This window comes from Phyllobates terribilis, unplaced genomic scaffold, assembly GCF_046119375.1.
Source record: "Phyllobates terribilis strain yellow unplaced genomic scaffold, ASM4611937v1 Scaffold_2__4_contigs__length_985480577, whole genome shotgun sequence".
Lineage (NCBI taxonomy): Eukaryota > Metazoa > Chordata > Amphibia > Anura > Dendrobatidae > Phyllobates > Phyllobates terribilis.
Genome location: NW_027362762.1, coordinates 741093963 through 741120833, shown reverse-complemented (window position 1 = coordinate 741120833; position 26871 = coordinate 741093963). Strand labels below are relative to the sequence as shown.

Sequence of the window (26871 nt, the reverse complement as noted above, 5' to 3'; positions counted from 1 at the left end):
TTTGAATAAGGCCTGTTGCTTTAATACTGTCTGAAAACACTGCAGATCAAATATATCAATAAAAAAGATGTAAAATGTCCCTGGGGAGTACAATACTGAAGACTGCATAATGGAATGACCTAATTGGAATAATAGACCGCAACAGTCACTGTAAATGTCAAACATCTCGCTTGAAATTTCTTCTGGAACGGTATATTCATTATTTCCTTTAGTATGGATTTTATTGCACTGAGCCAGATGCTATCATTTCATGTCCAAGTATTGAAATTATTGCTGTTCGATAGGTATTGTCTTCACTGCTATCAGTAAGGACCAAGTTCTCCTATAATGCGATCAGTTCTCCCTGGCAGTGATTGCAGCAATTGAAAGTGATGTTCTCATATCTGGTGTACGGGTGAAATCGTCCAATACTTTTTTTTGCTGCTAAGAAAGAAGGGGAGGGCTCAGAGAAGGAAATATCTGGAGACGTCTCAGAACATGCAATGGGATCCTGTGTATTCAGTATCTGAAACATAGTAAAAATATATGTAATTAATATGGCTGGTCACAAAACTGATCACATCTGATATACCTATATACCAGAGGATTAAATACCGTATTTTTCGGACTATAAGACGCACTTTTTTTCTCCAAAATTTTGGAGGAAAGTGGGGTGTGTGTCTTATAGACCGATAGATATAGAGATATATACAGTGCCTACAAGTAGTATTCAACCCCCGGCAGATTTAGCTGGTTTGATAAGATGCAAATAAGTTAGAGCCTTCAAACTGCAAACGAGAGTAGGATTTATGAACAGAAGCATAAATCTTACAAACCAAAAAGTTATGTTGCTCAGTTGAATTTTATTAAATTTTAAACATAAAAGTGTGGGTCAATTATTATACAACCCCTATGTTTAATATTTTGTGGAATAACCCTTGTTTGCAATTACAGCTAATAATCGTCTTTTATAAGACCTGATCAGGCCGGCACAGGTCTGTGGAGTTATCTTGGCCCACTCCTCCATGCAGATCTTCTCCAAGTTATCTAGGTTCTTTGGGTGTCTCATGTGGACTTTATTCTTGAGCTCCTTCCACAAGTTTTCAATTGGGTTAAGGTCAGGAGACTGACTAGGCCACTCCAACACCTTGACTTTTTCCCTCTTGAACCAGGCCTTGGTTTTCTTGGCTGTGTGCTTTGGGTCGTTGTCTTGTTGGAAGATGAAATTACGACCCATCTTAAGATCCTTGATGGAGGAGCGGAGGTTCTTGGCCAAAATCTCCAGGTAGGCCGTGCTATCCATCTTCCCATGGATGCGGACCAGATGGCCAGACCCTTTGGCTGAGAAACAGCCCCACAGCATGATGCTGCCACCACCATGCTTGACTGTAGGGATGGTATTCTTGGGGTCGTATGCAATGCCATCCAGTCTCCAAACATCATGTGTGTGGTTGGCACCAAAGATCTCGATCTTGGTCTCATCAGACCATAGAACCTTGAACCAGTCTGTCTCAGAGTCCTCCAAGTGATCATGAGCAAACTATAGACGAGCCTTGACATGACGCTTTGAAAGTAAAGGTACCTTACGGGCTCGTCTGGAACGGAGACCATTGCGGTGGAGTACGTTACTTATGGTATTGACTGAAACCAATGTCCCCACTGCCATGAGATCTTCCCGGAGCTCCTTCCTTGTTGTGCTTGGGTTAGCCTTGACTCTTCGGACAAGCCTGGCCTCGGCACGGGAGGACACTTTCAAAGGCTGTCCTGGCCGTGGAAGGCTAACAGTAGTTCCATAAGCCTTCCACTTACGGATGATGCTCCCAACAGTGGAGACAGGTAGGCCCAACTCCTTGGAAAGGGTTTTGTACCCCTTGCCAGCCTTGTGACCCTCCACGATCTGGTCTCTGATGGCCTTGGAATGCTCCTTTGTCTTTCCCATGTTGACCATGTCTGAGTGCTGTTCACAAGTTTGGGGAGGGTCTTAAATAGTCAGAAAAGGCTGGCAAAAGAGATCTTTAATCCACACATGTGAAGCTCATTCTTGGTGCCTGAACTACTTCTTAATACTTTTGGGGGACCAAACAGAATTCTTGTGGTTTGAGGGGTTGAATAATAAAGGACACTCCGAATGAACTTTTAACAAAAAAAAAACAAAAAAAAATTTGCTGCAGTGCATTTCCCACTTCCAGGCTGATCTACAGTACAAATGTCACAATGCCAAGTTAATTCCGCATGTGTCAACCAGCTAAATCTGCAGGGGGTTGAATACTACTATATATATTATATGGGGTTGTGGGGGGAGTGGCAGCAGCGGAGGAGCGGGGCACAGGAGATGCCTGCTGCAGCCTACACTGTGCCCGCTACTACAGAAAATGAATATTAATTTTCCTTAATAGCGCACACACACTGTACCTGCAGTGCGGCTCCTGGTAAGTATGGCACCCATCACCCCTCTTCCTGGTATGTATGGCACCCCCTGATCCCAATCACGCTGCACACAAAAAAATAAAAAATTATGCTTACCTCCTCTCTCCTCCAGTGCCGTGTCCTGCTCTGCTGCCGACAGGGATCTCACTGTGTGAGCCGTGCATGGTGTTACTGCCATGCGCCCTCACCCTGTGAGATGCTGTGCCGGAATAGTCACTGCTCCCCACCCGGGACTGTGTGTGGGGAGCAGTGACCACTCACTCACCTTAATAGCATGCACACCGTAGCCACCGCAGCGCGGCCAATGCTGGCGCCCTGCGGTCTATGTGCCCGCTATTAAAGACCATGAGTATTCACTGCAATCCACTCCCATGGGTTGTAGCGAATATTCATGGTCTTTAATAGTGGCCACATGTGACCGCCGGCTGCAGCAGGAGCCGGGCTGCGGGTACAGTGTGCGCGCTATTAAGGTGAGTGAATGGTCACTGCTCCCCACATACACACATTCCCGGAGTGGGGAGCAGGGACTGTTCCGGCACAGCATCTCACAGGGTGAGGGAGCATGGCAGTGACGCCATGCACGGCTCACACAGTGAGATCCCTGTCGACAGTAGAGCAGGAAGCAGCGCTGGAGGAGAGAGGAGGTGAGTATAATTGTTTATTTTTTTTGTGTGCAGCGTGATGGGGATGCCAAGCATACCAGGAAGAGGGATGAAGGGTGCCATACATACCAGGAAGAGGGATGAAGGCCACGTATAACAGGAAAGTGGGGGATATATATATATATATATATATATATATATATATATATATATATATATATATATATATATATATATATATATATATATATATATATATATATATATATATATATATATATATATATATATATATATATATATATATATATATATATATATATATATTACACACATATATACACACTCAGGATAGGGGATATTAACATAATTGGGGGACATTACCCCTATAACAGTGTCCGCAGCAGACCCCCTCCCCCTTAACAGGCCATCATGACCACAATTTGTATTTACAATTTTTTCTATTTTCCTCCTCTAAAACCTAGGTGCGTCTTATGGTCTGGTGCATGTTACAGTCCGAAAAATACGGTATATACAGCGGCTGAACTCCCCACTACTGACAGCAGAATAAAGCCACCATTTACAACTCCATATTCTGCGGATGGGGACAGAGAAGGCTGTTCTAGTAGATCATGAAAACCCTGCTGCTCGTCTCAGTGAGAGGAAACAGGAGTCACAAATGGTGGATGTGTCTGGAAATGCTGTTGTTAAAAAGAAAAGTAATTTACCATTTCTGCCATTTTTTCTGCAGGAGTGCTGCAAAATTCAGTTGTCTGTTGAGCATGCTTGGGGCTCGTCGATCCAGTATTTGCGATAAGGTGAGACTTTACAGCTTGTGCCAGCTTCCGGTTTGCAGCCACGAGCTCGGTGGTAGAGTATGGCTGAGCGGTAGGGTGATAGGTCTGCTGTCGTCCCCACTGCAGGGAGATGAGAAGTTCTTCTAATACTCTGTGGAAAAGAAAGAAGTCTGTGTAAGTCAGATTACGAAAATATGGTCACTGGAGGAGAGCTATGAAAACTAGTGAAGTATGGCATAACCCAATAAAGATCGGTTTAAATAAGCATTTTTTAATCCTTGAATGACTGGACCTGAAAAAGAGTTAACAACCTACCATTTTTTCCCTTTTTTGCCTCTGTGAATTTCATCAGCCATTACTTTTATTTTTTTACTGACATAGCTGTATTAGGCTTTGTTTTATGAGGGTGAAATGGTTTTATTTTTCAGCGCTTTTTGAGGATTTATTTAAAATAAACCGGTCACAAGGTTTCTCAAATATAGAATACGGCCACCACCATTAACCCTTTAACATCCTTGGGATTTTCCGTTTTTGCGTTTTAGTCTCTCCTTGTTCCCAGAGCCATAGCGTTTTTATTTTTTAGGTCAATATGGCCATGTGAGGGCTTATTTTTTGCGTGACAATTTGTACTTTTGAACGCCATCACTGGTTTTACCATATCGTGTACTGGAAAACGGGAAAAAATTCCAAGTGCGGTGAAATTGCAAAAAAAAAATTTGCAATTCCACAGTTTTTTTGTTGTTGTTTTTTTACCACGTTCACTGAATGCTAAAACTGACCTGCCATTATGTTTCTCCAGGTCATTACGAGTTCGTAGACACCAAACATGAACAGGTTATTTTTTATTTAAGTGGTGAAAAAAAAATCCAAAGTTGCTTAAAAAAAAAAAAAAAAAAAAATATATATGACGTAATTTTCCGAGACCCGTAGAGTCTTCATTTTTTGGGATCTGGGGCCTGGTGAGGGCTTAATTTTTTGCACGCCGAGCTGATGTTTTTATTGATACCATTCTGGGGTAGATACAATGTTTTGATCGCCCGTTATTGCATTTTATTGCAATGTTGCGGCGACCAAAAAATTTAAGGGTACCATCATTTCTGTCTAGGTCTATTTCAGAAGTTTAATTTTTTTAAAAAATTCTATGGAAGCAGGGTTGAAAAGCAATGTCTGACTTTCATTTGTTCATTTTCATATATTTTTAATTTATTATTAATTTTGTCAGTTTCAAGTTATTTCTGTGACCATTGTGGATTTTTCTGTCATTAAATGAGGGGTAACAACAATTTTGACCACGTGTGTATGTGGTTAATCTTTAGGTTAACAACGTTATTATTATTATCAAATAAAGCACCACTCTGCAACGCTAAGTTAGCGAACATGAAATACATGAAATCTGAATAGCATTACTGCTCTAGAAAAATAGAAATAACTGAGAAATCTTAGCGCATAAATTGGCCAATTCATGTGTACCCGGAAGCCACGATAAGGCGTTTCTCGTTATACCAGGATTCTGCCAATGTGAACTCCTCTCTAAGAGACCAAAGTCTGCCTGTGTGTGGGAAGGCAAGATCCTGCTGCAATTAAAACCGCCTGTGGCCTAGAGGCGGAGTGCTCAGTCAGAGAGCCTATACATAACAGAAAAAAACTGACCGGCACATCCAAAACAAGAAATAGGTGTGTACAGGTGGTAGCCACGGTAAGGCGTTTCTATTTTCTAGAGCAGTAAAGCTATTCAAGTTGCATGTATTTCATGTTGGCATACTTAGCGTTGCAGAGTGCTACTTTATTTGTTAGTTATATATGGAGGTAGCTGCTCCTAGTAAACACTTGTACACACCTACTTCTTGTTTTGGATGTGCAGGGCAGTTTTTTTTGTTTAACAGCATTACTATGCTGATGGGCGACTGCACGCAGACGAATGCAGCGGGGAGAAAATCAATTTTATTATCCCCGCCAGCATTCGGTTTCAGTCATGGAGGCGGAGGCGCTACAGGTTCAGTCATCGCTCTGAGAATACAAAGAGGCCGCTGTAACCGCACCCCAGGGCCGCTCTGTATTCTCAGCACGATGATTGAACCCGCAGCGCCCCTGTCCCCACGATTTAAATCTAATGCTGGCGGGGAGAATAAAGTTAATTTTCTCCCTACTGCATTCAGCAGCGTGCTGGTGCCAGGCAGCATAATAATGCTGTTAAAAGCGTCATTACTGGTGACAGCTTTCCTTTTTTACAGTATTCTTCTAAAGCTGTATGTAAATTCTCAATCTCCTCTGCATAACACAAAAAAAAATACCTTTTACTATCTCCCCAAACTGTGTGGTTGGGTCCGATGGGCATCACTGGTCTTGCTTTGGCGCCTCCACTTCCCGTCGCAATCTCCGTCCCTCCTTCACGTGGATGATGCGTCTTAAGTCATATACTCAGTGTATATGATCGCACTCCTGTGAGGTCAGAGCAAAGTATTGTACTACGCATGCGCCGGCTTTAGTTCTGGGTCATCAGGGCTCTTTAACCTCTCCCAGTGCATGCGCATTACAATACTGCACAGCAGAGCAAAGTACGTCTGCAGAGGAGAGCGATTGGAAGACACTATGCGGATGACTTAGGAGGCGTCATCCACATGAAGCAGGGAAGGAGGATGGCGACTGCGACGAGAGAGGAGGCGCTGAAGCAAGACCAGTCACGCTCCTTCAGACCATACCACACATATTTGGGGAGATAATAAAAGGTATTTTTGTGCTATGCTGAGGGGGTTAACCCATGGGCACCAAACGATTAAGTCACAGTGGGGGCGACGGATGCACAGAACGGACGTCGGACAGGATTGCACGGTTTAAGTGCTGCTGTCAAGCACAACTTGCTTAGCTTGCTGCTGTTAGAGGCAGCAACTGGCTATGTAACAACAACAGCATCGGCTTTTTTAGAGTGGGCCCAGAAGTTGACACTCACACCCGCTCAATCAAGTAATAGTATAGTGGAGCGAGAAGGGGCTAATCAAAAAACATTAAGTGTTATTCTCATCTCAATAAAGGGCTATTGTCCTTGTAAACACAAGCACTTTTTCAATTCACAGTTTATTAAAATTTGCAACTGTTCTTGAGATATTGATACTTTTCTTTACAGTTTGTTGCCTAGGACACCGATCACCGCTGCTGTCTAGCATGTAAACACTGCCATAAAGCTGGCCGGGATTAGGAGGTAGCTCCAGTGATCCTCGTCAGCTTAAAAGACAGGGTTTACAAGCTCAATAGAAAGGAGCAGGAAAGCACTGAGCATGTTCTGCTGTAAACAAAACAAAAACGTGTTAACATCTCAAGAAGGTGTGAAAATTTTAATAAGCAATCAAATGCAAAATTACTTGTCTTTACAAGCACTATCCAAAAATATCCATTTATGAAGATAGGAACAACCTTTCAAATAAGGAAATCTTACTTTCGTGTTTCAGACATTTCTTGCCGATATTGGTCCCTTTCACTTAATAAATCTTGAAGCGCACTTGAGGTCTCTCTATTCTGCCTCTGAAGATTTGCCCTTATGTTGGTCAATTCATCTGCCATAACACTGCAATAAAAGAAGAGAAATACAAATCATTGTGCCAGGAACTTTACATAATAATAACAGACAGAGTTTATGGTCCCAGTAGGGAACTAGAAAGATTTAGCTCTAACTTCAAGTTAGACATATAGCTTTCACTATGTAAGGAGAGTCACACTAGGCGCTTTTTCAGGGTTTTTTTTATGCGCTTTTTTATGCAAATTTTCAGCTGCGTTTTACAGTACCAGCAAAGTCTATGAGATTTCAGAAATCTCATGCACACACATTGTTTTTTGTGTTATCAGTATTTTGTGCTTTGCATGTTTTTTTGCACAATAGAGAATGTCACTTCTTTCAGTGTTTTTTACCCACTGAAAGTAAGAGGTGGTGAAATAAAGCTGAAAAAACGCATAGTGTGAACATAGCTAGGATGTTTTGCTGTGTTTTAGTGAAAAAAGCAAGTATAGCAGTATGTGAAACTCATTTATTTTTGTGATTTTACCATCTTGTCACCTGAGATGACAGTTTAATTAAATTAGTGACCTGTACAATGTAAACATTTGCTGAGCTAGGTGTGAGACTGAACAATACCTGTGGCCAACAGAGATGTGAAATTGAACAATCTCTGAGCAATTCAATAGCAGACCATAGTGTTAAAATAGTGTCCTACAAAGTCAATGCACTGCCAATGTCTTAGAAAAACTATTCCTGAACAATTCACCTCCCCCACTGTTACATTTGTAATTCTGGTTAATATCATTTTACATATGTCTTACATCGGTGACCTGTGTTCATGCTTCTGTGGTGGAAGCAAAGCTGAACTTTGGGATCCTGAAAAACGCAACAAAAACGCACCAAAACCTGTGTTTTTGACGCAGCTTCTTTCCTGCCAAGAGATCAGGTTTTGTTGCAGAAAAAAAAAAAAACGCCTAGTGTGAACATAACTTCTGATGCATCAATTTAGGCTATTATTATAGAGCCATTTATTCCACGGCGCTTTACATGTGAAAAAGGGGTATACATACATGAACTATTACAAAGATCTTTAACAAAACGTGACAACGACTGGTACAGGAGGAGCGAGGACCCTGCCCGCGACGGCTCACAATCTACAAGTGTGATAAGTGAGGATACAGAAGGTGAAGTTATGACATAAAATACACAATCTGTGTGATCTGACTTACCGGCTGGCAAGAAACTTGCTTCTCCATACGTCACACTGAATTGACATGCGCTCTAGCTGCTCTGAGAGCTGGGCTGTATTCCGAGCCAGTGCTTCATTCTCTAAAATCAGTTGGTTCTTTTCTCGAGCAATGCGCTCAAAATGATACTGTAAGTCATCACCAACAGAGGCCACCAGTAACTTCTTCAACTCTCTGTTAACCTTTCAAAATAAGGGAAATTACTATAATAAACTACAATCCAATGAGTGGCTGCCGATTATTGTTATGTTATATGACCACTGCAGTCAGTCAATCAGCGACCACTGATTGGCTGCAGTCTTCACACTTCCACCAGATGGAATTGTAAAGACTGCAGCCCATAACAATGTTACATGCCAACATTGATGGAAAGGCGCCTATCTGGGAGGTGAGAATATATTTATTGTATCTGGGGGACTCTAGCATTTAAAGAGAACCTTTCACCAAATTTTTCATGTTGAACTGGACAATGTATTTGTGGCTGCAGTGCGAAATGAAACTTTTTTTTTTTTTTTTTTAAACTTCTCCTGTTTATTGTGGAGATATTAACTTTTTTAACTCATTAGTTGCTAAGTCTAACTGGGCGTTATCAGAGCTTTCACTGGGGGCATGTACTTCTTCTCCAAGTATGAGTTGCTCAATCATCAGCAGGCAGCAACATAGCAGAAACACAGCCCCACAATAGCTTGTGTTTCTCAGTGTGAAATGTAACAATACAGCTCTGATCTCCTGATCTAACCTTTTGCATGATTAGAAAATACTGAGAGATTAGATGTTTCAGGTAAGGTCCCTGTGTGGGGAGGGGCAGAACAGCTGAGTTTAGCTGTGTGAAATTACAAACCCTTCTATAGCTCTCCTCCTCTCATAGCACTGTTAGCTCTGCTGTATTGCCCTTTCCCCACACTGCCTCTCTGGAGTCACACTTATATCTGTTGTCCTAATGGCAACTTGTCATGCTCTGCAATAAGAGCTCAATAAGCTACTCCTGTGAGAGATGTAATGGCAGCCTATGCTCTCACTGCAGACCAATTACAAGATGCAGTGAGCACAATAGACATAAGTGTTTACTCATTTACTTACAAGCAGTGAGGGGAAGGGGCAGAACAGCAGAGCTAACCATACTATGAGAGGAGAGCTGGCAGAAAGGTTTTGCAATGTGATATAGCTAAACTCAGATGCACTTTCTAATCATGCAGGAGGTCAGACCAGGAGATCAGAGATGAGTCATTACATTCCACACACCGAGTAACCTAACCTATGGCGGTGGGAGTGTTATTTTTCTGCTGTATCCCAGCCTGCTTATTAATAGAGGGAGAAGTACACACCCGGAGTGAGAATTGTCTGGTAACACCCACTTGGACTTAACTCATATGGTGCCAAATACTTTGATTGCTAATACATTAGCAACGGAAACGTGAAATAAAAAAAATATTTTATTTTGCTCTGCAGCCACTATTCCAACTTGTGTCCAGTTCAACATCGAAAATTTGCAGAAAAGTCCTCTTTAAAAAGAAAAGGGTTGTGTAGGAAATTGGAATTGGAAAACCAATTTAACTGAAGACATATCGCAATTGAACTCATGCCATAAGCGTAGAAAAAAGGACAGTAAATGATATAGTGTAAAGAAAAAAAAATCTGAAGAAAGAGTCAATGATTCATGGCCTCATGAGAGAAGATAATATGTGCTCTTCTCAGTGTGACCTTCCTATCACGCTGTCACACATCATAAACTCATATACTGAACTTCAGACGCCAGGACACATGGGAAACAATGTCACTTATCAGACATGACAACAAGCATTGTGCGGAGAGAAGCTTTGGTTACATGCAGCACCTTACATAATAAAACGTATTCATCCTCAATGTACAAATACAATTAAACTCAAGTTCAAGCGCAGTCAGATGCATATACACATGTGGTCAAAATTGTTGGTACCCCTCGTTTAATGAATGAAAAACCCACAATGGTCACAGAAATAATTTGAATCTGGCAAAAGTAATAATGAATTAAAAATCTATGAAAATGACCAAATGAAAGTCAGACATTGCTTTTCAACCCTGCTTCCACAGAATTAAACTCATAGAAATAGGCCTGAACAGAAATGATGGTACCCCTGAAAATAATGCAACAAAAGGGACATATTAAATCAAGCTGTGTCCACTAATTAGCATCACAGGTGTCTCCAATCTTGTAATCAATCAGTGGGCCTGTATATAGGGCTACAGATACTCACTGTGCTGTTTGGTGACATGGTGTGTACCACACTCAACATGGACCAGAGGAAGCAAAGGAAAGAGTTGTCTCAGGAGATTAGAAAGAAAATTATAGACAAGCATGTTAAAGGTAAAGGTTATAAGACCATCTCCAAGCAGCTTGATGTTCCTGTGACTACAGTTGCACATATTCAGAAATTTATGATCCATGGGACTGTAGCCAACCTCCCTGGACGTGGCCGCAGGAGGAAAATTGATGACAAATGAAAGAGACGGATAATACAAATGGTAACAGAAGAGCCCAGGATAACTTCTAAAGAGATTAAAGGTGAACTTCAAGCTCAAGGAACATCAGTGTTAGATCGCACCATCAGTCGTTGTTTGATCCAAAGTGGACTTCATGGGAGACGACCAAGGAGAACACCATTGTTGAAAGAAAAAAAAAAAAAAACATAAAAAAAGCCAGACTGGAATTTGCCAAACTACATGTTGACAAGCCACAAAGCTTCTGGGGAGGATGTCCTATGGACAGATGAGACAAAGATGGAAGTTTTTGGCAAGGCACATCAGCTCTATGTTCACAGACGGAAAAATGAAGCATATCAAGAAAAGAATACTGTCCCTACTGTGAAACATGGAAGAGGCTCTGTTATGTTCTGGGGCTGCTTTGCTGCATCTGGCACAGGGTGTCTTGAATCTGTGCAGGGTACAATGAAAGCTCAAGACTATCAAGGGATTCTAGAGAGAAATGTGCTGCCCACTGTCAGAAAGTTTGGTCTCAGTCACAGGTCTTGCAACAGGATAATGACCCAAAGCACACAGCTAAAAGGAAAACATTGAACTATTATAAAGTGGCCTTCTATGAGCCCTGACCTAAATCCTATTGAGCACCTTTGGAAAGAGCTGAAACATGCCGTCTGGAAAAGGCAACCTTCAAACACGAGACAAATGGAGCAGTTTGCTCATGAGGAGTGGGCCAAAATATCTGTCGAGAGGTGCAGAAGTCTCATTGACAGTTACAGGAATCGTTTGATTTCAGTGATTGCCTCAAAAGATTGTTCAACAAAATATTAAGTTAAGGGTACCATCATTTCTGTCCAGGTCTATTTCATGAGTTAAGTTTTTTAAAAAATTCTGTGGAAGCAGGGCTGAAAAGCAATGACTGACTTTCATTTGTTCATTTTCAAAGATTTTTAATTTATTAGTACTTTTGTCAGATTCAAGTTATTTCTGTGACCATTGTGGGTTTTTCTTTCATTAAAAGAGGGGTACCAACAATTGTGACCATGTGTGTAGCTGGTAGATCTGCAGTGTACAAGGTACTAGGAAAAAAGTTCCCACCATATTGTTGACCTGTATGATGCAGACACATGCAAGACATAAAGTTTACGGAAAAAAAATGCAACTGTACTCTTTGTATAGAAGTTGTTGCCTTTCCCATGCTATAGCCATACTAGCACACCCTCGCAGAAATCTCAAACACCTTGACCTACACTCACTCTCTGAATCCCTTCTCATTCTTACAGGCATAAATTCCTTACATGATGCAGATGTTGCCGCTGCTTTATATAACACAACAGCTGCAGCTCTCCATTCAGTCGCCCCTCTGACACATACCGAAGTTCGCACACAATAGGCAACCCTGGCACACCAACCTGACTAAAGACCTGCGAGGGGCCTCCAGGGTTGCTGAGCGGAGATGGAAAAGATCCCACTCCAAAATGCACTTCATCGCATTCAAACAATCCCTCACTATTTTCAAGTCCACACTAACAGCAGCAAAACAAACCTACTTCTCATATCTCATATCCTCTCTGTCTAACAACCCCAAATAGCTATTCAATACTTTCCTCCTCCATCCCCCAGCACCTCCTCCCTCTCCTCTCAGCCGAATAGTTTGCCTAATTTTTCAAGCAGAAGATTGACATCATCAGACAAGGCTTTTGCCTAAACTCCCGTGCACCCCCCTACTTTGGAACGCTCTACCCCAAAATATCAGACTCTCGCCTACTGTGGACACCTTAAAAAGGAACCTGAAGACCCACCTCTTCCGAAAAGCCTACAACCTGCAGTAACCACTGCTCCACCATACCGCTGAACGACCAGCTCCATCCTCACCTACTGTATCCTTGCCCATCCCTTGTAAATTGTAAGCTCTCGAGGGCAGGGTCCTCTCTCCTCCTGTACCAGTCGCTGACTCGCTTTGTTTAAGATTATTGTAGGTGTTTCTGCTATGTATACCCCTCTTTCACATGTAAAGCGCCATGGAATAAATGGCGCTATAATAATAATTTACATCTGTCTGCCACTGTTTATACCCTTTACAAAAATTAAAGCTATTTTTCTTGCCACGCCTATTAAAGAGTTAGAATTGTGATCTGAGCTAGTCTACCCTTCTGTGATCTCTTCCTCACACTGTAGTCCATTAAGCAGCATCATCTCCCCTCTTTCCCATTCTCTCTTCAGTTTTATACTAAGCAGATTAATTCAGTATGACTGATGAGATTTCTGACTATTTACAGAGACGCTGTTGGCAGGGAAGTCGGCGTTACGAGCTGCCATAAAAAGGTTCTCCAGTCAAGTAGCGTCATGGCCTCCTATACAAACACCTTCTTACCTCAGTCTGCACTTTCAGCTGGTTACAGAGCCCTTCCTTATCTTGTAGTAATCTCCTCTCCGAATTCTTCAATTTTTCCAAAGTGCTTTTCATTTCTGAGAGTTGTTTCCATGGTTCAGCGACACAGTCCACCACTTCTGCTTTACTATGTGCATTGACCTCGTGTGATTTAGCCTGCTTGGTCAGAACGGTGTGGGTTATTGCTGACTTTGGGATGACAAGACGAACTGCTTCTATCTCGATTGCTTTCTCGGTCTGTATTTTACCTAGCTGAAGTACACCAGGACTTATGGACGGTGCTGGGGAACTTTTTCTTTTTGGGCTGTGAGCAGTTTGTGTGTGAGAGGTTTTGACTTCTACAGATTTTAAAGCCTGTGTTTCCATCCCATCCCCGGTCCCGCGGATCGGCGGAGAAGCCGTCATGGCTAAAAGAGAATACAAGAATTCAATGTAAGAACAACTGTAAAATTATTTCCACTCAGTAATTTCCTTGTGATAGTGACCTCCATATTGGAGCTTCGCACATACAGTTGAATGGACCATGTGATATAACACTATATAATTTATTACAGACACAAAATCTAACATGGCCTGCTGAATATGGCCTTTCATGTATATCCAACAGTCCTACAGTCAATGAACTGATCAATTTTGCACATACTGATCTGCCGCTATATTCAGATGGGGCCTCGCACATCCCCAGTTCTCCATCAATGAGGGCACCAACAGTGGGACCTCAAGTGATCAGCAAGTTATTACATATCCTGTACCTAGGTGATAACTTGCTCACTTTTTACAACACTTTAAAGAAAACCTATCTGTTACAAAAATGCTATTTACCTACTGTTATAAAGGTAATCTGCAGGTAAATACTGTTTAAACCATGTTAGGCTGGTGTACTGGATGTGCGGTTACAGGGAGAAAATTAAGTTATTTTCTCCCTGTAGTCACTCGCGTCCAGTCATTGGCAGCAATGCAGGGGGCTATTGCAGTCACCCCTCAGTACAGAATTACCACGCCATTATCACTTCCCTGCACATTGATTGACAGACAGCTTTACAGGGTGTCTGTACAGAGCAGGCTTTCAGTCAAGGTGCAGGAGGAGCGAGTAAAGCACGCTCACAGTGTAGTGAGCCGTGACTGTTACAGCTCCCTGCACCGGCCCAATGACGGGAAGCAAGCAGCTGCAGGGAGGATAAAACTTCATTTCTCCATGTAGGCGTGCTTCCACTAAACCAGCCTATCATGATTTACATGCTATTTACCTACAGACTACCATTTGCAGTATGATGCAATTGATTTCCACTTTTTAATTAAGTTGGTTACACACATCCATGTACAGACTATGAAGCACACAGACTGGCTGAACTAGGCAGCCTGATAGGCGTATAAAAGATTGCCGAGCTTGGGACAGGAGACCCGCGACCCGTCCACGCATCTTGGTCATAGTAAGGACCATGAAACATGGATGTGTGAAACCTGCCTTAGTGTGGCCATGTGCACTAAACAGGCAATACACACACAAGCTAGAGAAAGACGTAAAAACTAACATCATAATACTTACTTGTCATGGTGTCTTCACGCAGTTTTATCCGACTGACTGTTGAGCCCGATTCCTGTCTGAAAAAACACAAAAAAGTGACAAAATAAATAGTTTCATGTTTTCCTATTAAAATGACAAAAGAAATTAATACACATCAGCTTTAAACATTTATCATAAGTGTATGCCTTACCTGATCTTTAATTTAATCTGTTATTGCTCTTTTTAAGCTCAGCTCCATTAAGGAGCAACTAAAATTTTGTCCATTTTTAGGCCCTTAAATTTACTGCTGATCAGCGATGGTCAGGGTCCTTAGGTCCACAACAATTGCTCAAAAGACTGCTGACAAATGCGCATCTCGGAAGGCAGGAGGGCAAAGAGTATAGATTCAATAGGCTTTCTATCGATCAGCACACAGACCCTCATTGATCACAAGCCAATTAAAGGGCCTAAAACAATTATCAAATGTTTAGTAACTTTTTGAAGTGTATCTACCATGATGAAGACAGCTGCATCTCCCAACCAAAGTCTAAGTAGTGGTAGACCGTATTGCTTCTTAGGGAATAATACAACCACAAAAGTGAACTTTGAAGAGACACTCAGTATTATACAATATCACACCAAACCAGATTTCTGCTTTACCTCCACTTCTGGCGAGAGACCTAATATTATCATCACAGGAGAAAACCTTGGTAACCCTGAAGTCACTAGTGGGGAGAGGGGAAATGCGTGCGGTCCACTGTGAGAGGTGGTCCACCCTGCAGTCCGTGGACACAATCGGCACCATGCAACTGTGTCAGAGCAATAGGGGTGAGGGGAAAGTGCTGAGCCTCTGATAATGTAAGGAGTCTGTGTCCCTGGTTGTTCAGCAACCCGAAATGAACATCGGCTTTGTAAACAGGCTCCTTGGATTGGCAGAATGGGGATACTGGTACATAACAGAACCAACACAAATCCTAGAGTAGGCTTAAGATATCTATATACTTGCGGGATAAAGACAGCAGGAATGATAATGAAATATTGAAACATATAAATAAAAGTATAAATATACTTAGAATAAAGCTGATACATATTTTTATATAAATAATGTTGGACCTAAGCACTGCCTGGGTTTCACTAATCCCCACATTGGACACTTAGAGCACATGTTCAACAAACACCCTTCTTCCCAATGTACGGTACTTGAAAAATAAAGGAGAGCTATATCATAGCTGACACCCTGCAGAAACGCCCATGATCGGCGCTAGCGCCAGTCATAAGCGTTTAACCCCTCCGATGCCGCTGTCAATAGCGACAGCGATATCGCTCGGCTCAGAGAGGGAGCTCCCTCTCTGCTCCAATTGGCACAACGCAATTGCAATTGCACTGTGCCGATGGTCTCCATGTTGAGATGGCTGATTTGGCCATGGGATCACCCAGGTATGGTGGCCTGTAAGCTCCTACTCAGAGCAAGAGCTGACCTGCCTCCTCCCCATGTGCCAGAAACTAATCTAATAACCTGCAATGCAAAAGCATTGCAGAGTATTAGATCAGCGATCAGGGCACAGAAAGTTAATGTCCCATCCTGGGACAAGGTAAAAAAGTAAAAATAAAACAAAAAAAAAAATTGTAAAAATATATTTAAAAAAAAAAAGTCACGAAATAAAGAACAGAAAAAATATACCAATAAATACATAGTGTAAAAACAAAAATAAACAAAGTACACATATTTGATATAGTCGCGTCCAGAACGACCAAATATATCAAACTGTCCCACTAGTTAACCCCTGGAGTAAAAATCGTAAAAAAAAAAAAAAAAAAAATTGGCAAAAACCAATGCTTTGTCATGATACCGCAGAACCAACAGTGGAATAAAATGCCATCAAAAAGCCAAATGCAAATAAATTTGCTATAGCTGAAAACATAATCTTGTCCTGCAAAAAACAAGCCGCCATACAGCTACGTCAGCAGAGAAAAAAAAACTTCTAGCGCTCAGAATAGAGATGCAAAAACAAATTCTTTTTTTTATTAAGGTAAATTGATTTTATTGTGTTACCGCAGCAAAACAAAAAAAGATATAAATATGATATCGCTATAATCGTACTGATACAAAGAATAAAGCTTCCTTCTAACTTACCACACGGTGAATGGCATAAAAGACAAAGACAATAAACAATTCCTGAATAACTGGTTTTTGTTCATTCTGCCTCCCAAAAATCAGAATATAAAGCGATCAAAAAACGTTATGTGACCAAAAATGGTGCCTATAAAATAAAATTCTGAAAAACAAACAGGCCCTCACATGACTGTTGGCAGAAATATAGAAAAAATTATAGCTCTCAAAATATGGTGAAGCAAAAACTTGTTTTTACAAAAAAAAAAGTTTTTAGTGTGTGGTAGCAGTCAAACATAAAAAATATATATATCAATCTGGTATCACTGTAATCGCATCGACACGGAAAATAAAGTCGTATAATCACTTATACCGCACAAGGAATAGGGTGAAAAATAAATAAAACCAATTCTTCACCTGCTGTTGACTTGTTCATTCTGCCTCTCAAACATCGCAGAAAGGCTCGGCTCACATTTATCCTGCGCTCTTCGCTGAGCGCTTACAATGGGGCTTCCTTGTAAATCTCTGAAATACGTGATTCAGACGGAACTCAAGGCGGAAGATTCCCTGTAATGAGGCAGATGGAGGCATCGTGGATGCCGTCTGGCCTATGATCCGGTGGTGTCCCTCTTTTTAATCGTGTATAAAAGTGCGGTCAGCCACAGTTTCGTGCACCTCTGAAAAGACGAACAACACTGAACAGAGGCCAGGAGTCCAAAGTAACTGCTGCCTCATTCTAGTGAATGGATCCCTCGGGGGGTTTCATCTGAGTCACGTCAATCAGAGATTTAGATGGAAACCCTGATGTAAGTGCTCAGTGTAGAGCTCAAAATAAATGTGATCCAAAATGTAAAATGATCCCATCAAAATCTTCAACTCGATCCATAAAAAATGCCCCCACTCTGGTCCATCATCTGTCAATGGAACTAAAGGGGGCTTCCACTTTACTGGTAACTCAATGGCTCTGGAAAAGCTCTGTGGCTCCTCATCCCACAAAAAGAAATCCAGTTAATTCTGCACTCCCAAATCCAAATGCTCTCTCTCTTCTGAGCCCCACTGTGTGCCTAAATCACATTTAGAGTCCACATTTTTGTGAGTACTGTAGTGATGAGAGTTCGCTTAATTTACAGGGTGCATGTCTCCAGAAGCATGACCTGGGCACAATGTACTGGACACTACAACATACTGGTCACTACGATGACAGATTTGCGATTTTCACTCAGCAACATCTATTGCTGTTTGTTTCTGTAAATCACCCATGGAGTCAAAATCATCACTACACCGGTAGATAAATTCCCAGAGGGGTATAATTTCTAAAATGGGGTCATTTGAGGGAGATTCTGCCTTTCTGGCACTTAGGGGCTCTGCATATGGAGTCCACAAACTTTTCTAGGAAAATCTGTTCTCCAGGAGCAGGACTCTCCCGAGTCTGCTGTATGGCTAAGCAGTACTGCACAGCCACATATGGGGTATTGCTATGATCAGCAAAAATTGTGGGACAAATTTGGTGCCATTTTTAACCAATTTCCAAGTGTGAAAATGTAAAATCTGGGGCTAGAACAAATTTATTGTGGTAAAAATGTAATTGTTTCTTCACCAACCATATAAAATGGCATACAAATTCTGTGACACACCTGTGGTGTCAATATGATCACTGCACCCCTAGATGAATTCATTGAGAGGTGTAGTTTGTAAAATGGGGTCACTTATTGGGGGGCGTTAGGGGGGTTTGTTCTGCTGTTCTGACATCTCAGGGGCTCTGCCAATGTAATTTGGCACCTGCAAACCATAACAATGTGCACCATAATATGGTTCTCCTTACCTTCTGAGCTTTGTACTGTGCCTCAAAAGTAGTTTTTGACCACCTATGGGGTATCGGCGCACTCGGGATAAACTGCATCATTTGTTTTCTCCTGCTTCTTGTGGAAGCCCCCTTTATTTCCATTGACAGATGATGGATCTTTGTGGGGACTTGTTTTTTTTGGATTGAGTTGAAGCTTTTATTGGGAACATTTTACATAACATTTTGGATCACATTTATCATTTTTTTTTACTTAGTCCATCACTGATATAATGCATTTCAATTCTTGTGCACTGCACTGCATTATGTGGGTCAGTATTCATTGATAATCACCTCAGACCATGCTCCTGGTATGGTCTAACAGGCTCATCACAGCTGGCATAAATGGAGGTTGTCATGACGACCTTGGGTTGCTTTGGCAACAATCAGCAGCCCACGATTACATCACGGGAGTGCCAATCGGACGGGAGAGGGAGCCCCCTAAATGCTGCAATCGCTATTGATCGTAGTATTTAGGGGGTTAAACAGCTGGGTGCGGTGCAGGGACCGCCCTTGGCTGTGAGAGCCGCGTCTCAGCTTTAACTTAAGCAGAGCACCTAGCAGAGATTGTGCAAGCACAGCTTATGTGCCCCGAGCAAACGCCATTATGTACCTACCTATACGTCATAGGAACCCCTTCCCAACCAGGATGTATATGTACATCAAAAGGTAGTGAAATGGTTAAAGAAGGAGATCCCTCTGCTGTGTTGTAAGCTATTCACATACCATTGCTTTTGCTGTAAAATGCGACTATGAAAATGTCAGGGAAATCCTACTACAACAGCTCAACTTTATATGGGATTACTCTGAATTACATTAAATGAGAGAAACTGTGTACGCACTACTATTTAACAGGGGTTTAAATGTGACTAGCTAATTCTGAATACAGCTACATCCCCAGTTCTAAGAGGGTGTTCACACTTATGCAGCCATATTATTTTAGTTTTGATAGTTTTATTTCCCCCCTCAAAATGATTTCAGCTTGTTTCTCAATGGATTTGTACAGAATATAGGTGGCATTAAAGGTGGAAAATGTTCTGAAATTATTCTTCTTGGTATGATTTTTTGTAGGTGTGTAGATATTATTTCCACTGTATATGTTTTTATTGTTGATCTTAATTTTTTACATGTGGGGTCACTCGAGCACCCGCTATACTCTGTGCATACCTGAGCACCCGATGCAAACTCAAGTAGCGAGCACTTGCGCTCAACATTAGTCGTCGTATCATCATTTTTTTTTCTAACTTTTGAAAAAAAAAAATCCCAACCATAACCGCAACCCCAACCCTAAACTGCAAATAATGAAAACATTTTTTTAAATTTTATTTTATCATTTTTATATGACTAAGTAGATGACAAAGGGGGATTTGATTAAGTATTGGCTTTTGATCACTGTGATAGATCCTATCACAGTGATCAAAAGGAACCAAAAGAAAAAATGATCTGCTGTTGCCGGGTGCTGGTAGGAAGATCTCGGTGGGCTCACTGCACCGCCAAGCTTTTTTCAAAGACTACGACGTAGAGGGCTAGGTGACTGAGTAGGAGGGCCCAGGAATGGCGGCGGTACCAGGGGAATCATTTCTCTCTCCTCTGACATGTATATCATGTCAGAAGAGAGAGAAATCATTGTAACAGCGGGCACACTTTTTTCTTGATCGCTGTTATTCATTGAATAACAGCGATCACGTGATTGGGGACCGGAAAATCAGACCCTGATCATGTTCTACAGAGATTTTCGGGCTCTGGGGAGCGCTATTCACTTATTTCCAATCGCTGTTTTAAAACTGCAATGAGGGAATAAGGCCCCTTAGCGGTCGCCTTTTTAATGCGTATCAGCGGTCATTAAGGAGTTAATAGATTGATGATGAGCCCACTGGAAGTTTACTGCCCATCTAAGCATTATATTTGGATTTAATACATTACTTGTGGAAATGGGGGACACATAAGCTAACCCTACATAAATTAGAATGTATTCATAATACTTAAAGTGTAAAAATCACACCTGAGCAATGCATGCGACTAGTTGTCTTGAAGTGGTCCTAACCAACAAAGGCTTTTGTACGAAGTATTAAAACGCACCTCTCAGCAGGATTATGCTTAGTAAACCACATACACTGTCAGGTGGGTGCCATTACACTGAGTAAAATGATACCTTTGTTGATGAAATTCATCCAGTGTTTCTTTTATAATCTTTATTTTCATTTCTGCCATAATATGTGCATATCTTGGCCATTTGCCAGGAGATGCTACTGCGGGTGCCATTTTGCTTTTGAAAAAAAAAAAGAGTTTGGATGCAGCATTATGGCGCCGCGCATGCGCAGGAGCATCTCTCGGCAACAGAGAAATGCTACCGCACAAGCGGGGGCGGTGGCCATATTGCTGCAAGCAAATTTCTTCTCTAGTAAAATGGCGTCCGCGCGAGCGCAGCAGTTAAGCGCCACCATGTTGCTTGAGGAAAAAGAAATTTACCTGCAGCAATATGGTCGCTACCACCCACGCAGTAGCATTTCTCAGTTGTCGAGAGATGCTCCTGCGCCGCACCATATTGCTGCACCCAAATTCTTTTTTCCAAAAAGCAAAATGGCACCCGCACGTGCAAAATAGCATCTCTCGGCAAACGAGAGATGCTACTGTGCATGAGCTGGCGGCTGCTTAGAGGAATGTAAATTTCAATATGACACAGATATTACAGTCCGTATATAAAATAGTAGGCAGGTCACTGAAAGCACAGTGACCTGTCATAAGGCAGAGACAGGAATACATGAATATATAATGAGAGCACCAGAGCACATGCGTATCATTATGGCAGAAATGAAAGTAAAGATTATAAAAGAACCACTGGATGGATTTCATCAACCAAGGTATCATTTTACTCAGTATAACAGCACCCACCTGACAGTGTATGTGGTTCACTAAGCACAATCCTGCTGACAGGTGCACTTTAAATACAATTCAGTAAGTGTGTCCAATACTTTTTCCGTATGTCATTTCTCATTATTGCATATAACTTAAAGTAACTTGTCATGCGAGAAACGCTATTAACCTGCATATATGGGGTTAGTCTGTTCCTTAATAGCGTTGTTTCCTCCCTGCTGCTGGAAGAAAATTAACTTTATTCCTCCTGAGAGCATTCGGATTTCAGCCATGGGGGTGGTGCCGGGTGAGTCACCGCTCTGTATATGGAGAGCGGCGGCAAAAACCTTGCTCCCGGCACTGACTGACAGCCGGCTCAGCATTAGGATCAGCTGTCAGTCAGTGCCGGGGAAGCAGTTACATGCGCAGCTCTCTATGCACAAAGTGGTGACTGAACCAGCGCCAGCACCACCCCCGTGACTGAAACCTGAACGCTACCGGGAGGAATAAAGTTCATTTCCTTCTGGCAGCGGGGATCTAAGTGCCGACGACTGGCAGATTCAGAACGCCATTTAACATACAGACTGACCTCATATATGCAGGGTAATAGCGGATTTTCATGTGACAGGTCCCCTTTCATTTATGCACATCTATGGTTTGATTTCTTTGCTTGTGTGAAATGGATGGGTGGTTACCGATATCTGAGAACAATTTCATATTAATAACACCTTTATAAATTCATTCACTTAGGAAAATTGGTGATGTGTTCAATACTTATTTCACAAGCTGTATATTAAATACACTCACACTACATTACATGCACACACAAAAACCCCCACTATAAATGGGAGTGCTCCTTTAAAAAAAAAAAAAAAAAAAAAAATGTTTGTGTGCTGAGAATCTTATTACGGTGCACCTGCTATGTACTGAGTAATGGCTGTGTCTGACCGTACAGAGCTGCTCCATCGAGTTCATGGAACTTATTATTCCAAGCTCTATTGATGAAAATGTACTTTGTTCATGGAACGACCCCTTTGAATGATCAATCGCTATTAAAGTTATGTTGGCCACTGAATGCAAGATTATAGAGATTTCACACACATCACCTTTTTTGTAAACCGTTACTACACCATGAGACCTCCCTCTGGGTGGTCCTGAGATTGAAAAAGGATGCCTTCGGTGTTTTTTTTTGAGTGTATATAAACACCCAACGTTAACACTGGATAATAGGTCTCCATGTACGTGAGAAAGAAACCTTATAACTTCAAAGCCACTGTATGACCAACACATTCTTCATTTTGACACTTTGGATGTTTTCTATTCAATTCTTCTGGATCAATTGCGCTGGATGTCTTCTCCCCTAGGATGGCCTAAATGCTAACCTAAGATAATATACCACTGGTACAATCTCCGTAGACCCTTGCAACTCTCTGTAGGGGTCCAGACAGTAGGCTTGCATATACACAAGCACAACAGAGAAGGGCAAGTCTTCTTAATCATTCCAATTTGCATTCGCAATCATGTACTAATGCTAGGAGTGCCCCCCCGCGCCCTTTTTTTTTTTCCTTTTGCTCTATATCAAAAGATAATCTAAAGTTCACCTCCTGTCCAATCATTGAACCTTCCCAGTGAAAATTCAATTAATGAAACAGCTATTGGAGCTTAGTGCACCTTTACTTTGAACACTGCGCAGATCCCTGACTGACTAAGGCCAGGTGCACACGGCCATTGAGTCTCTCCTCCAAGAGAATCAGGCCGATTATGCAAATCACACTCTGATCATAGCATAGTGCGATCTGATTGTCTCCGAATGGCGAAGACGGAGAACAACATTTCTTCTTCTTCTACAGGGTGGGCCATTTATATGATACATCTAAATTAAATGGGAATGGTTGGTGATATCAACTTCCTGTTTGTGGCACATTAGTATATGGGAGGGGGAAAACTTTTCCAGATGGGTGGTGACCATGGTGTCCATTTTTTTTTTTCAATGGGAAGAGGGTCATGTGTCAAACTTATTGAGAATTTCAGAAGAAAAAACAATGGTGTGCTTGGTTTGAACGTAACTTTATTCTTTCATGAGTTTTTTTTACAAGTTTATGACCACTTATAAAATGTGTTCAAAGTGCTGCCCATTGTGTTGGATTGTCAATGCAACCCTCTTCTCCCACTCTTGACACACTGATAGCAACACCACAGAAGAAATGCTAGCACGTTTCCAATATCCCTTGTTTCAGATGCTGCACATCTCATCTTGATGGTATGGTGTGGTATATGGGGTACAAAGATAGTGGGGCCATTCTTCATCAATGGAAACCTCAATGCCACTGGATATCTGAAATTGCTACATGATGATGTGTTGCCCTCTTTATGCACTGAAGATGGCTCGTTCCCTGAGTTTTTCCAACAAGATGACACGTTCCCTGAGTTTTTCCAACAAGATGGTGCACCACCACATTATGGGTGTCAGGTCCAAGCATTCCTACATGAACAGTTTCCTGGAAAGTGGATTGGTCGTCGTGGGCCAGTTGAATGGCCACCAAGGTCTCCCGACCTGAGCCCGTCAGACTTATCTTTGGGGTCATCTGAAGGCAATTGTCTATGCTGTGAAGATATGAGATGTGCAGCATCTGAAACAACGGATACTGGAAGCCTGTGCTAGCATTTCTTCTGAAGTGTTGCTATCAGTGTATCAAGAGTGGGAGAAGAGGGTTGCATTGACAATCCAACACAATGGGCAGCACTTTGAACACATTTTATAAGTGGTCATAAACTTGTAAATAACTCATGAAAGAATAAAGTTACATTAAAACCAAGCACACCATTGTTTTTGTTATGAAATTCTCAATAAGTTTGATGTGTCACATGACCCTCTTCCCATTGAAAAAAATAAAGTTGGATCCAAAATGGCCGACTTCAAAATGGCCACAATGGTCACCACCCATCTGGAAGAGTTTTCTCCCTCCCATATACTAATGTGCCACAAACAGGAAGCTAATATCACCAACCATTCCCATATAATTTAGGTGTATCCATATACATGGCCTACTCTGTACATTGTGTCAGTGTGGGGAAATTGGCTCCACTCATATGTCATCTGAGTGTAGTTGGATATTTCCCACGCACTTATTGACTTGCATAGCTTAATGCAATCCGAAAATTGGATCAAACTTGGGAAATGGTGCATTTTTTTCCTTGGACTGGCTTGGTCCGAGGAAAAAAAAAATTAGACATGTGCACGGCCTCATAGACTAACATGTTTTATCAGATCACACTTGAACCCAAAAAAAATGGTTGTGTGACCCTGGCCTAACAGCATCTGCTTGTACAGAGTGAGAGCTGCCTGAACCCCTAACTGCGGCATGTGCACGTAGACTATGAAGGAATCGGCAGAGCGAAGTGTGGGGCCAGGCTCTCGCTTTCATTACTGCTTCTCTTCAGCTGTTCCGATACACCCAGAATTGTAGTTGGCGGCTTTAGGGGGGGGGATTAGTTACGTGCCCCTCCTGTCTTCAGTATTTCACAGAATAGCTCAATGTAAGAAAGGATATTGATCTACTCTGTGTTGCACTAAGTACAGTTGGAGCATGTAACGGATCCCTCCACAATCTGCTCTCAGGAGCTGCTTACACTTCTGGGTGCATCAGTGAAGCAAGCTCCAACTGACAGGAAGCACTGATGAAATGGGGGACATGACCCCACACAGTCAGCACTCCGCGGATTCCTTCAGTCCGTGTATGTGCGACACGGCGATTAGCGTTCAGGCAGTGCGTGCTCTAGGCAGGCGAGCATTGTCAATCCAGGATCTGCTCAGTATGTAAACGGAAGGGACGTAAAAGGTGCACCAAGCTCCTGACCATGCCAAGGGGTCCCCAAACCACTCACATTTGCATACAGAATAAAACAAGTTTTAAAGAATAATTACAGCAATATAATAGTATAGTTTTCATAGAAGCCAAGGCCCCTACAAGGCTGTTTCATTAGCTTCATTTGCATTTCGGGTGTGACTGACTCCCTCTAAACCCTTCATTATACAGGAATTTTTTTTCTATTTTGCATTGTGTTCTGAAAGTCAAAACGCTTTACATTTTTTTTTACCCCTGCTCTATTATGTATAAACCCATCATGAGCAGCACATAGCAGTTTCTGCTCCATGACAGATCTACACATCGTCCTGATCACACGCTGCCGCTTCTGTGATCAGTTGTAGGACCTAGTATAAAAATATACAGCCAGGCTCCTGCTGTAATCACAGGATCCATGCTCTCACCGGTTCTGATAGATTAATAATGTCTGCCATTAGGCTGTGCTGGAGGCAGAGTTTACTCCTCAGTATAAGGCTCGGGCTACATGCGTCATGTGACAGCAATGCTCAGACACATCATGCAACCAAAACCATCTGCGAAACTCGTTGTCACATGACTAGATTAAAGCAGGGATTTAAGAAAAAAAAGTTGCATTGACATCTATGGTGAGAGAATGAAAGATAACTAAACATTTTGTCAATCCAGATAAAGTTCAAGTGACTGCAGGTTGGGAGAATAAATATGAAAAAAGTTATTAAAGCAAAATCTCCATCCTCCACCCCCCCCCCCCGCAAAAAAACTGGTACCTATCCCAAAATTATATCAATGAAACAACAGCTTGTTACATAAAAAACCTCAGAACTGTGGAAATTAAAAAGTTCGAGCTCTCAAAAATAAGAATGCTTATTTTTTTTGGAGGGGGGGGGGGTATATGGGATTTATCCAGGTTATCGCACCTCTAGTACTCCTACACTCAGGGCTTTCCATAGAGTCCTGGAAATTCCGGAACTAACACAGCTCCGCAGAGCAGAAGTCACCGCGTCCAGACCTGACAGAAGCCCCAGACACATAGGACGCCATTAGCGACAGTGGGGAGGACAAGTCGCGACATTCTTCTTAGGGTCGCAGAGGGGACTTACGTGGCCACGGGAGGACGTCAGCTCTGTGTTGCTATAAGCAGCACGCCGTCAGCGTAGCCGTGCGTCACTTCCGGGAGGAGCTTCTGTGCGTGTGAGGGACGTTGTTCGTCTATTGGGCGGGACTAGTTTCCTTTCCGGTGTCTGGTGGTTGCCAGGGAGACCCAGGACAACTGCTGTTGGCGTCCAGTGCTGGGTTACTGACAACAGGGCAGCAGTGAGGAGCTGAGCATG

The 26871-nt window shown here is 42.1% G+C and overlaps 2 protein-coding genes across 4 annotated transcripts in view; one reads left to right on the top strand and one right to left on the bottom strand.

The window, feature by feature from the left end:
* On the bottom strand, window positions 1-26776 carry BLZF1 (basic leucine zipper nuclear factor 1). Of its 3 annotated transcripts, none has more exons than XM_073667222.1 (7): window positions 26641-26776; window positions 14935-14990; window positions 13371-13795; window positions 8522-8721; window positions 7236-7364; window positions 3737-3956; window positions 1-505 (listed from the first exon to the last, which is right to left on the bottom strand). In XM_073667222.1, the coding sequence occupies exons 2-7, from the start codon at window positions 14939-14941 to the stop codon at window positions 323-325; spliced, it is 1164 nt and encodes a 387-aa protein (XP_073523323.1). In that variant the 5' UTR covers window positions 14942-14990; window positions 26641-26776; the 3' UTR covers window positions 1-322. The 3 variants fall into 3 exon arrangements, with proteins under 3 accessions (XP_073523323.1, XP_073523324.1, XP_073523325.1); XM_073667223.1 differs by having other exon boundaries at window positions 14935-14986; window positions 26641-26742; XM_073667224.1 differs by lacking the exon at window positions 26641-26776 and adding an exon at window positions 26458-26634.
* Window positions 26710-26871, top strand: part of NME7 (NME/NM23 family member 7) — a 237401-nt gene continuing 237239 nt past the window's right edge. Inside the window, exon 1 of the mRNA XM_073667225.1 lies at window positions 26710-26871. Coding sequence (XP_073523326.1) covers window positions 26869-26871 — 3 coding nt within the window. The 5' untranslated portion in view covers window positions 26710-26868.

Coding starts and splice junctions, on each gene's coding strand:
- BLZF1 (XM_073667222.1), bottom strand. Junction 3,957..7,235: donor GAAATGTCTGAAACACGAAA/GTAAGATTTCCT, acceptor TCTTTTCCACAG/AGTATTAGAAGAACTTCTCA. Junction 506..3,736: donor CAGAAAAAATGGCAGAAATG/GTAAATTACTTT, acceptor ACTATGTTTCAG/ATACTGAATACACAGGATCC.